General features: G+C 37.8%; 1 protein-coding gene across 1 annotated transcript in view; it reads left to right on the plus strand.

Moving 5' to 3' along the window:
* The window catches only part of DMD (dystrophin), a 2,170,472-nt gene that overhangs the window by 1,953,214 nt on the left and 205,062 nt on the right, over nt 1-12,196 (plus strand). The window contains exon 62 of the mRNA XM_011957103.1: nt 6,922-6,982. Coding sequence (XP_011812493.1) covers nt 6,922-6,982 — 61 coding nt within the window. The remainder of the gene's footprint in view (nt 1-6,921; nt 6,983-12,196) is intronic.

The following is a 12,196-nucleotide window of genomic DNA, read 5'->3' on the forward strand; positions in this document are numbered from 1 at the left end:
TACCCTCAGTTGACATGCATAGTCCTTGGGAACATTGCTGCATCCAACAGTTAGAAATTCTGTTACTAAAGAAGAAGGAGACTCCGTATAATACAGGCAGCCTGTCTCTGTCACTGAGCACAAAGGGTCTGAAAGGAAGGAGAAATAAAACCATTAAGGTCACGTAAGGAAGGACTGGGATAAAAAAGTGAGGGGGAGTCAGGATGGAAAGGGCCTTGAATACCAAAGGAAGGAATTCTAAATTTAGTTTATTAGCTTATATATATGAGTGGTTTAAAATTAGTTTATGAAATATGGAAGATTTTTGAGTAAAAGCAATGGGCTCCAAATAGTACTTTGGAGAAGTTAATCTATTAGTGCTACACTGGATTAGCTGAGAAGCTAGGGAGAACCCGAAGACAGCTATGAGTCTATTGCTATAACAGCAGCATGAGAAAGTATCTACACTTTGTCCCTCTACGTCCACTCTCCACGCTTCCCTGCCTTGCCCTGGGCCTTGTGAGGTTGACCTGTGTGGGCTGCATGAATGGAATCCCCAGCCCTCCTGGCTTCAGGCTGGGCTCAGCCACTGGAGTACCATGGTGGGAGATGGTGGGAAATGGAGAATGACGTTGGAATGCTTATTCCCGACTCCCTCCCTACCTACTTCCCTTGACCAAAGATCCTGTCACATGACCAAAGATCCTCTTTACCCTATGCACATGCTCAATGGCTCCCTTTTAAAAATATTATCGCTTGTGATCTCCCTACTCTCTGCAAACACCTTTGTGAACAGCCCATCTACTGAAGTCTCCTCAGCTTTACCCAACTTGATTGTGCCATCTGTTTCCTGCCAGGACCCTGACTGATACAGTCCCATTATAATATATGTTCTTGTGAAACCTGATCCCATTTGAATAATAAGGCCCTTAAGGGTGAGGGACATGTTTGGACTTCTTTCCCCAACCCACCCTTGCCTGCAAATACCTAGCATGGAGCTGAGCACATAATGTGTGTTCAGTAAATACCACTTTATTGATTTTAATGCTGGAATGGCAGATGTGCTCATTGAAAGATATCCTCGGCTGGGCGCGGTGGCTCAAGCCTGTAATCCCAGCACTTTGGGAGGCCGAGACGGGCGGATCACGAGGTCAGGAGATCGAGACCATCCTGGCTAACACGGTGAAACCCCGTCTCTACTAAAAAAATACAAAAAACTAGCCGGGCGAGGTGGCTGGCGCCTGTAGTCCCAGCTACACCGGAGGCTGAGGCAGGAGAATGGCGTGAACCCGGGAGGCGGAGCTTGCAGTGAGCTGAGATCCAGCCACTGCACTCCAGCCTGGGCGACAGAGTGAGACTCCGTCTCAAAAAAAAAAAAAAAAAAAAAAGAAAGAAAGATATCCTCAGAGACTAAAATTAAGAGCAAAGTAGCAGGAACTGTGTCTGTCTTACTTACTACAACAGTGCCAGAACTTTGCACAATGGGTAACACAAATAAGGTGTTCAGTAACGAAATGTTACATAATGAGTTAAATGATGTTAGTTACCTTTTTTTTCATTGGGAACTGGGACTCTGTTTTTGTCTTCATCAGGTGAAAATAAGCCTCATCTTAGCTCTTTTGAAATTAGCGTCTCTGAAACTGATCAGATAATTTATTTGGTACATTTAAAACAGGAGCTATGGTGGAGATTACAGATGACAGGGAGGCAGTTTTTGACCAGAATAAAAGGAAGCTGTTTCTAATCGTCACTAAAGCTATGGAAAATTCAAAAAAGCTCCTCCATAATGTGAAGGCAATGAAGTTGTTCAAGCAGCTCCTGGAAAATCATTTGGTGGAAATGATGTAGAGAGTAAATGTAGATATCAGACATAATGTAGCAAACTTGGACTAGATGCTATAATAATCCTTTTTAAGATTTATGTATTTACTTGGCTTTTTGGCAAAATATTTATTATCAGTTATGTACCACACATGATAAAATAGAGTGAAGTTCGAAGACTAAGCAGACTTGGTTGTAATCCTGGTTGCCCTCTCTACTAGCTGCATGACCTGGATTAGTTTACTGAACGTTTCTGAGCCTTGGTTTCTTCATCTGTAATAATGGAATAGCATGATCTCACAAGGTGCTTGAGAGAATTACATCAGATAACATACAGTGCAAGGCACATAGTAGAAATACAATATATTTGTTTTCTCCTTTATTTCCTGGATCATCCATCTGATTTCATCTTGAGTAATAAACCAAAATTAGGATCTAATTTATGACCTTACTAGCTCATTTGATCTCATGTGATCTAATGTGGTACTTCAACATCTGCAAAGTAAAAATGACAATACCTACCTCACAGGTCATTATGAGTTTGAAATGAGCTAGTTTAGGTCATGTTTCAGGTACACGAGTTGTTTTCAATAACTCCTTGTTCCTTTTTCCTCCCACCTTCCCCCTCGCTTCCTCTAGATCAAGCATTCTTAATGAGCATGATATTGCTCCCAAGGAGGTGAAAATTGTTTCCTGAATAATGAAAAAACTTACTATTTTTATGTGTGAAGCACAGATACACATAGTCCATAAACAGACATACAGTACATCTGTAGTATTAAATTTTTATGAGGGATGAGACGACTAGAAAAAAAATGTCTAAAAAGATTCCTAGGGTTTGGGGTACAGAGATAGTGGGGAAAAGATTCAGAGGCATTGCTCATTGCATCAATATGGAATGTATCCATAAGACCATTACCAGAATTTGAGTACTTCTGAGGAGCTAAGTGCCAGTGGCTAGTAGATCCTCCCTAATGCCTTTTGTTCAACCACAGGGGTGAGTTTTCTATTTTACCTCCAGTGATTGCTATATTGGTTATTTATCTAAACTGCCCCCACTTTTTTGACCCACCTATGTTACTGAACTCCAGATCCACCAAATATGAGAAAAGTAGAGAGATTAATGAATGTGTTTGGGTTGGAATTCCAGAAAGTGCTCTTTTGGCATGTCTTAAAATAACATTAGCATTCTTGTTAATTTTCTGGTCAGGCCCCTGTGCCGATTAAAATATGACTTAACACCAGGGTGCATCGCTTGGCACATTCTGTTCATCATGCGTTTACAAATGGTTGAAATAAGAACTTCCCCTAAATAATGTGGCCTGTGCTTGTGATTTTCAAAACTACCTTGGGCACAATATTGAATCCTGTCACCTCAAGGAAGGAAAAGCATTTGAAGGTAGAATTGCTACCCTTTCTTGCTCTTAATAACATACTGTATCTGTAACACAAAAGGAAATTCAGAGGTTGGTTTTGCAATAAATAAATGCATGTGTAGTTTGCTATTTAAACTCAGTGGACAATACCCCATGATTCTGGTGCTGTATGATAATGGATGATTTGTACATTCAAGAATCTGAATCACAAAGCTGCCCTGGAATTACACGTGGTGGTTATAGACACATCTGTATAAGAAAATACCAAAGGACAACCCGGTGTCATATAAAAACTATTTGCCGATAAATTTGCTTTTGATGAGCTACTAAAAATTGACCCATCAGGCATAAAAGATGTGTGTGTCTATTACGTAGCTAGCTTTATGAAGAATGACAAGCTTCCACTGGTACACTGAGATAAGAAACAGCTGTTGTTGGTGTCAGTACTGCTACAAGAAATGAAAAAATTCTGTGGCACACTTATGAGCACTACCACATATTTGATCAACTTTTGAACAGATGAAAGACCAGAATCATCTGGCAGCCCCAAATGAAATTGCCAACAACCCTTAAGAATCTCTTGAGAAGGAGCACTGAACCCAACTCCATAGAACTATCATCCAATTGTGTGTTATTTCTAAAGCAAGTAGTTCCAGTGTGTGTGTATGTGGTTATGATAGAGCAGGGAAGGAATGAGGGGAGGCTGTTGTTATTTTCCTTTTTTTTTTATCATGTCAAGTACATTTTTGAGTATAAAATTGTAGGGTTTCAAACAATGACTGCAAAGCAGTTTCTTAGGTGAATTTATAAACTGTGAATCAAAGGGGAAAAACATCTTTCAGGAAAAAAAATATACTGAATCTCACCATTGGACCTATTTGATGGCTACATGTAAGACCAAAGGCTTTTTTAAGGAAAATAAATGAACACTTAAGAACTGCAATTACAAAAGCTTGAAATTTCATATTGATCTAGAATTTATAATATTTTAAAAATTCTTTTAAAATATTTTCAGCTATTTAGCTCAAGCATATTCTGATAACTTCTCTGACATTTAATTGGAATTTTTCCCCTTTTAATGTAAACATATAAAGTCAATTCTAGATACCCTACGTAGGTCTTCCCATTAACTCAGCCAGGCAACACCAATTTTCCTCTGTCTCTCGCTGCTTGGAAGTTGTTTCTTTCAGGCCGAAATCCCCTAAGCCAGGCCAGGCAGCCAGCAGCCCTCTCCAGCACACTTCTTTCTGAGAGACGCCTAAGAATAGTGTAGGAAATCCAAAGTGATACTTCTGCTGTCAGAGGATGGTCTAGCATCCTCCAAATTAGAAAGAATTTCTGGACCACTAGAATGATTTAAAAAAAAAAAAAAAAAAAAACAAATGTAGAGAGATTATGAGCAGTTGAAAGTCTTATATATTGCTGGTGGGTGTGTAAAAAAAAAAAAAAAAAAAAAAACACCTGGAAAGGTATAATAAGAGAAATTGGGAGGCCTCAGCCCATAGAGACCTTTAAGGAAAGAATAGCCATTCTTTTCTCATTTTAGGTATTCACAGGCTTGGCATTCACAGCTAGTGACGGCTGGACCAAGAGCTCTCTGGAGTTCTCTTCTTCCTTTTATGATGCTGGTATTTTAAGAAGAAGGTACACTGAGCAGCCAGGAGCTATAATTTCTGACTCTCCATCATGTTTCCTGCTATAGAGGGCTAGCTTTTTAATACTTCCACAACAACAGACTTTGACCAGATAGGTCAGGAAGTCTAGCCCACGTTTTGTTTGTTTGTTTGTTCTTCAGATGGAGTTTCACTCTTGTCACCCAGGCTGGAGTGCAGTGGTGCGATCTCAGCTCACTGCATCCTTTGCCTCCTGGGTTCAAGCGATTTTCCTGCTTCAGTCTCCTGAGTAGCTGAGATTACAGACGCCTGCCACCATGCCCAGCTTTTATTATTATTATTATTTTTTTTGTATTTTTAGTAGAGATGGGGTTTTGTCATGTTGGCCAGGCTGGTCTCGAACTCCTGACCTCAGGTGATCTGCCTGCCTCAGCCTCCCAAAGTGTTGGGATTACAGGTGTAAGCCACCATGCCTGGCCTTAGCCCATGATTTTAAATCAGAACTTATTTACTCTGTGAACTTGTTGTTTCTCCTACAGAAGAAAAAAGGACAAGAGGAGAGTTGGGAAGACAATGAAAAAGGCAAAGATGGAAAGGGAAGCAGGGAAGGCAGGAGGAAGGGAAAAGAAAGGAACAGAGAAAGAAGGACAGAGAGAAACTGGAAGTCGGGGACTACTTCGAAACAGCAGCTAAATGTCTTTTTTCTCCATATTAAAAATTTCCATCTGCCAAAATGAAAAAGCATAATTAGCAGCCAAATACAAATCCGTTTCCTATATCATTTAAATGACATATTTCCAAGGTACAAAACAGCATGTCTGGTTAAAGGTTGTGTGATTTGATCCCTCTATTATTCTATATAAAACAAAGAAGCTGGAGTTTCATTACCCTTAAATTGTCTGGCAGTAGGTGAAGTTAACTTTTATTAGAAGCTGTTCTTTCATATTATACAGTGTAGTCAAGGATATATTAGCTTTGACGTTTTCTTACATCTCAATACACTGCGGAGTGAATGTACTGTGAGACTAATTTAAAAGGGAGTTTTTCATAAGAGGAAATAATGGTCAGCATCAGCTGTGCTTCAAATTATTAGCAGAATGAAAATTCAGGGAAAAAAGTATAGACACATAAAATTGCTAGATGTTAATAAGAATGCTGCTTTTATTTCTGTTTCTGATAATAGTCTGTGTTTCTTAAAGCTCCAGTGTCTTAAAACTATATTCAGGAGGAAGATTATGTTGTTGAGGAAATGTTATAGTGTCTCCTCAACAAGATTATTTTGTCTTAAAGAAAGAAAAAAAAATCAGATCAAACAGTATATAAAATATATTTGTAGAGGTTCAGCTTTAGGGAAGAAATCCTACAACTTAAGTCTGAAAAAAAAAAACACACACACTGCAAAGATCATTCGTTTGACCAATACACAGTGAAATCATAATAAAACAAATTCCTAGTATGTGAAACGAAATTTCACCTAGAGGATTCATCACTCATAACCAAAGTCTTCTTATTATACTCTGATATCAGTAGCCATTCCCTCTTTTGGTCACCTTTTCTAATAAGATCACACTGGTCAGCTGACATTTTGAGGCCCCAAATTAAGAATCTATTTGGTAAGTGAATTTGGATTCTCTTTAAACCAATAAAGATAAAAACAAGCATATCAGAGGGATAAGCATATTACTTTAGCTTCAATAACTTAGAATGTAAATATATCACACAGGGATATTTCAGCTACTGAAATAATAAAATCCAGTCAATCAAATAGTAAAAAATATTGAGAACCAGCAACAGGAAGTATTATAAAAAAAAAGCACTCAAGGGAGACACATACAAGACACCCCATCAGTCTACTCATTCAGTTTCTTATCTGTTCTGTAGGTTTAGCAGTGGAAAGGTTTGTGGGATTTTTTTTTTCCTTTGCATTTATCTTTGTGCCTGAATGAGTTCAATTTCACTTAGATTAGGACAGAAATTTCAGAACAGCAGGTTAATCCGTCCTGTCTTCATGGGCAGCTGAGCAAACAGACCAATATCAGTGTAAAATTGTAATTCTGGAGATTAATGTTGTCTTTCCTGTTTGCGATGAATTTGACCTCCTTGCCTTTCTTTTTTTCCTCCCTCCTTTCCAGCGTCTGTCCAGGGTCCCTGGGAGAGAGCCATCTCGCCAAACAAAGTGCCCTACTATATCAAGTAAGTTGGAAGTATCACATTTTTAAAGGAGCATTTATTGTGACTAATCTGTATATTCACAAGTGAGTTTATTTTTAAAATGTGACACTAGCCTGGCCTACAATACCTATTTTTTTTTTCTTCCTGAGGAAGCTTGGATAAAAAACTTATTCTAAAATTACCATTGTAAATTTGCTGATGCAATGGGGAACCACTTTTAAGAAAAGTTTATTTAATGCAGGATATATGGTGTGTTTTGTGACAGAGGGGGCGGATTTTTCGCAATAGAACAAAAAGCTCCAGATAATTTTATTGATACTGGGAGTCAATCTTTGCAAGAACAATTTCATTTATTTAGGGGATTTCTCACATTTCTTCTTCAGTCAAAGATAGAAGATTTCCACAGTTATATGTACACAACTGTTTTGGGTGAATGAATACTTCATGTTTTGAAAAGGCAGAAAGCAGCAGTCCTCGACTTGTAGGGCTTACTTGTTCATTCTTGATACATGACACTCAGTATTTGTCACGTAACAACAACAGAATGATACTGTTTTCTGGAAACATTTGTGCCAGTCAAAAGAATATGGGTACTTGGAAGCACCTTCTGTAGTGTTTTGCATGAAATATAAGTGACAATACATTGGGTCAACATGGAAGAGAGAGGAGAGGATATTGAGTGATTGTGATACCTTCACAGTCTCTCATCCATTGTGCAGTAGAGTCTTACTTAAATTTCACTTTGAGTTGGAAACCTCAGCAACAATTACAATTTACTGGGTTCATAAAATAGTCTTCAATACCAACTGAAGTCTTTGAACTCGCTTCTGCCATGAGTCTGACTAAAAATATTATATGTTTTCCCATTTTTTTCCACCTGCCATCTTTTATTGAATCTGTTTTTATTCTTTCACTGCCCATCAATTCTTCTTAATTCAGTTCTAAAGCAGTAACAGCAGTCCTAGATCTTCATTACTATAGTCCTCAAGAAATTTGATTTTATGTCTCTATTTTGTTAACTCAGAAAAATGGGAGTGAAGGTAGTCTTTTGACTCTTTCAGGAGAGATACATACTTTAGGAAATGGTTTACCATTTGTCTTATTACATTTTTCCAGATGAGGTATCTCTTAACTTGAAAATTCTTTTTTAGTATGCTTTGATTCTGCTTTTAAGTTTTTTTATTTTCTGAATTTAATTTTATTATTTTTGTTATATTTAATTCATTAATTTAGTCACTCAAAATTATACATTTTAAATACCTATTTAAATCACATGCTTTATTAAATAATATATTGATGTAGACATGCACTGTATTACCTTACATCCACTGTATATTTTATGGAACAATTTTCTTCAAACTCTAGACAGTGATTTTCTACATCAGTGTCTTTGTCCTCACAAATTTTTATTTCTGACTAACATGTTTGAAACCTGCTACTTCTTCAACCAATTCATAAAGCTCTCACTTGTATCCAATTCCTTTATGAACTGAAATAAAGACTCTTTTTCTCCTTTCATAGATGAGGTTTTAGGATCACTGGAGAAATCAAGACACCTTTAAGCTATTATTCTCCAAATGACTACTTGTTTGGGGCTCACTAGAGGTCTCACATGGATTCCTAGGGTCTCCCCGATCCCATTGTCCTTTCCCCATATATTCATCTTCTTCTTCCTGATGTTACTTCTACTAGAGATCCCAGTACATTTCTGTGGGGGAACGGAAATAAAAAAGAGACAAATTCCGGAAAAGCTGTAATTCCCTTCTGTGTATTAGTCTCTTGCTGTTTCTCAGTGGAATTAGAGAGCAGCTACATATCCGATTTGTTCAATGCTCCTTCATGTACCTAAAGACCATGTTGATGGTATTGATAAGGGCACAGATCTGTGAAAAAGAAAACTTCTTATTATGTTAGTCCTCCAGTCTAGTCTTAGAGGCTCTGTCATTAGGTGATTGTATGGCTTTAGGCAAGTCACTTAACCTATAAAAATCTTGGTTTCTTTTTTTTTTTTTTGAGATGGAGTTTTACTCTGTTTCCCAGGCTGGAGTGCAATAACCCGACCTCGGCTCACTGCAACCCCTGCCTCCTGGGTTCAAGCAATTCTCCCATCTTAGCTCCTGAGTAGCTGGGACTACAGGCACCTGCCACCATCCCTGGCTAATTTTTGTATTTTTAGTAGAGACGAGGTTTCACCATATTGGTCAGGCTGGTCTCGAACTCCTGACCTCAGGTGATCCACCCGCCTCGGCCTCCCAAAGTGCTGGGATTACAGGCTTGAGCCACCGTGCCCAGCCAAACCTTGATTTCTAATTCATAAAATAAAGAGTTGGACTAGATGATATCTAAGATCCTTTTTATCTCTAAGACTTAATGAGTATGACTCATTCAGTTGTCCTGTCCAAACTTAAAAACCTAAGATCTCAGCTTTTGTTCAATAATATCTTTATTTTTAAGATTCATTATTTTAATGAATATAATGCAAATTCTTACTTTAAAAAATAGGAATTTTATTTTTCCACTGTTTAATTAGCTTTAGATATGCCCTGTCAACCCACTCCAATTTCACCACACCTCTTTAAAGAACTCAAATCTTGGTATATAATTTAGGACTATTATACTTCCTGGCTCATGATAAGAGAGAGAGAAAAATAGGTAGGACAAATCTGCAGAAAGGTGAGTATGGAGACCTTGAAAGCCTCTGAAATAATCAGTTCCTTGGAATGAGGAAATTACGTAATTTCTCAAAAATATCTCTGAAACCTTATGGAGAGCAATTCTTTCTACAATTATAAATGTTTGAAATTAGGGATGATATAATTTCTCAAATATAAGTGTAAAATGTTAAACTGTACTATGGGGAAAACACATGTTTATAAAATGAACATTGTCAGTAAGCAGATGATTAATGGCACTTGTGTCTTATTAGCCATTACTATTATCTAAAATTTTCTATTGAAAGCAAATTAATTTGAGGTACAAGATTCGGTGGACTTTATGCGCAGCTTAATGCCATTCATAATCTGAGATGCCATATTGGTCTAAAAAGAACAAAAATAAGTTTACAGTGACAATGCTTCAACCAGTCCTCGTTTTTCCTCTTTCTTATCTTTTTTGTCTTGACTTCCAGTCAAGAGTTTTTACCACAGATGCCCAGCTGCAAAACCAGGTGTCTTCTCTGGCTATGTTTTCAATGCTTTATAACTTTTTCTTTTCAATGCTGGGATAAAGGGATCGCCCACATAACAAGAGGTTTCTATACCAATAGCACAGTTCCTTTTGGTTGTTGAATTGTGCGCTCATTCTTGAGATTTTAAGTCATTAACATCTTTTGCTCTAGTTTGCAAATCAGGCAGTGTTTATGCCTGCATCCTGACATCAGCTTTGCATATGATGCTAAGAACCTTGATTTTGATACTTCAAACTACATGTTTGTCTAGTTTATTTGTCCACAGCATACATCATTGTTACAGTTTTCATATTCCCTCTCCCTTGGGGCTCCCTTATTCCTGCCAGCATCTCTTTCAGGTTATTTGATTACAGCTTTCATTGCCACTGAAAAAATAATCACCAACAATGTTCAACCTGTTACAACTGCCTTTTCTACTCTCTGCCATTTTGTAGTTTTTTGGCCTACTGTCAAACTCATGAAAATTTCAATAGAATAGCCTTTAACCAGCTGCTGCATTCTGTTAGGATTTCTTTCACCTTTTTATGTTGCATGCTCCCATATGGGTAAACCAAACAGAGCCAAGAGCTGGGGCTCTCTTGCTTTCTTAATGAGTTAGAAAGTTATTCGTCTGTGTTCTGGACTGTCAAAAGAATTTAGGAATCCCAAACATGCATGCAGGATGTTCCAGCATAGATGTCATAATAAAAGCATAAGAAATACCACACTGGGTCAGACCAACAGGGCAACTAGCCCAGAACTCTGTCCTAGACGAAGATACCAACGGTTGTTTTGTCAGGTAACCTAGTGCATTTTGCCTAAAAAATTCAGGTACATCATGACCACGTCTTAATAATGCATTGTAAATCAACTCCAGTGAGTTTATCCAATGGTGTCAAGCTTTTCCTATTCCCCACTTCAGTTTTGTCTTAATAATAATATGTTCCATAAATGTACTGACTTCTATATAAATATAGGCATTTCAATTTCTCTTGAATCTGCATCCTTTGACCTCAAGGAATGGCCTCAATTAAATTCTTTGAAATTCAGCAAAGACATTTATTTTTGTCCAGAGTCGACTTTAGCCTCACATCCCCCCACTAATGCTTTTCATTTTCATCTTCCCAGTCTGAGAAATTCTAATCCTTTTCAGTCTTTTAGTCTGTCCTTGACTGAAAGATAAGCTTTCCCCTTGATTATCTTAGTTGTTTTTCCCTGGATCTTTTCCAGCTCTGTTATATCTTCTTTGGGATGTCGTGACTAGACTGGCTCAAATATTGGTTATGAAATTTTTTAGCATCGTCTCTAGTTTCCACTCACTCATGAAGAAAGTAAATGTTATTTGCTGTCTCCCATTGGTGCAGAAATGGAGAGATCAATTGAGGTCATAACCTCTCCTACATATATTAGTTATAGCCAGAGGTTAGTTTTCTGCTACTTTTCTGTAATACCAGCTGAAGTGTTTGATCTTATATTTCTGCCTGCTGTCCCTTAGGAAGGATTTGAATTTTAGACAAGCTGGTCCTTTCCTCCTTCAAAGACGCTGTGGTTGCTAAATATTGGGAAGAATTCACTAATGAAACTCAGGAGTAAACCTGCTGACTCAATCAGCAGTAATGCATTTCATCAGGTTCCCTTTTGAAATATCTCTGAAGCCCTTCACAGAAGAGTGAAAGATGAGGTTCTTGGGAACTTGCTAACTGTTCAGCTTTTGTTTTTTACATGCAATGCTCAAGAAGCAACTCATGTCCAAAGGAGTGTTTATCTTTTCCTGCTGGTAATTTTGAATATTGTATATACGTTGCTGTATATGTTGCCTGATGACCTTGATCGACCCTTCTCTTCACTCTCAATCTCAGGCACGTTTCCACAACCATTTATTGCATCTGAGTTGCTCACAACTTTCTGCTGCTTCCTGCTTAGCAAAACGCGATATAAAACCTTACTGGATGAAGTTAACAGTTGCTTCAGTCAACCTTTTTTATTACTGTTGCTGTGTGTGCTGACAAAATTGCTGATTTGGGTTCTGACTGTCCTGTCTTCTTATGGCCTACCATTCCTACAGCTCT

This window comes from Colobus angolensis, unplaced genomic scaffold (genome assembly GCF_000951035.1).
Source record: "Colobus angolensis palliatus isolate OR3802 unplaced genomic scaffold, Cang.pa_1.0 Scaffold434, whole genome shotgun sequence".
In the NCBI taxonomy this organism is placed as follows: Eukaryota; Metazoa; Chordata; class Mammalia; order Primates; family Cercopithecidae; genus Colobus; species Colobus angolensis.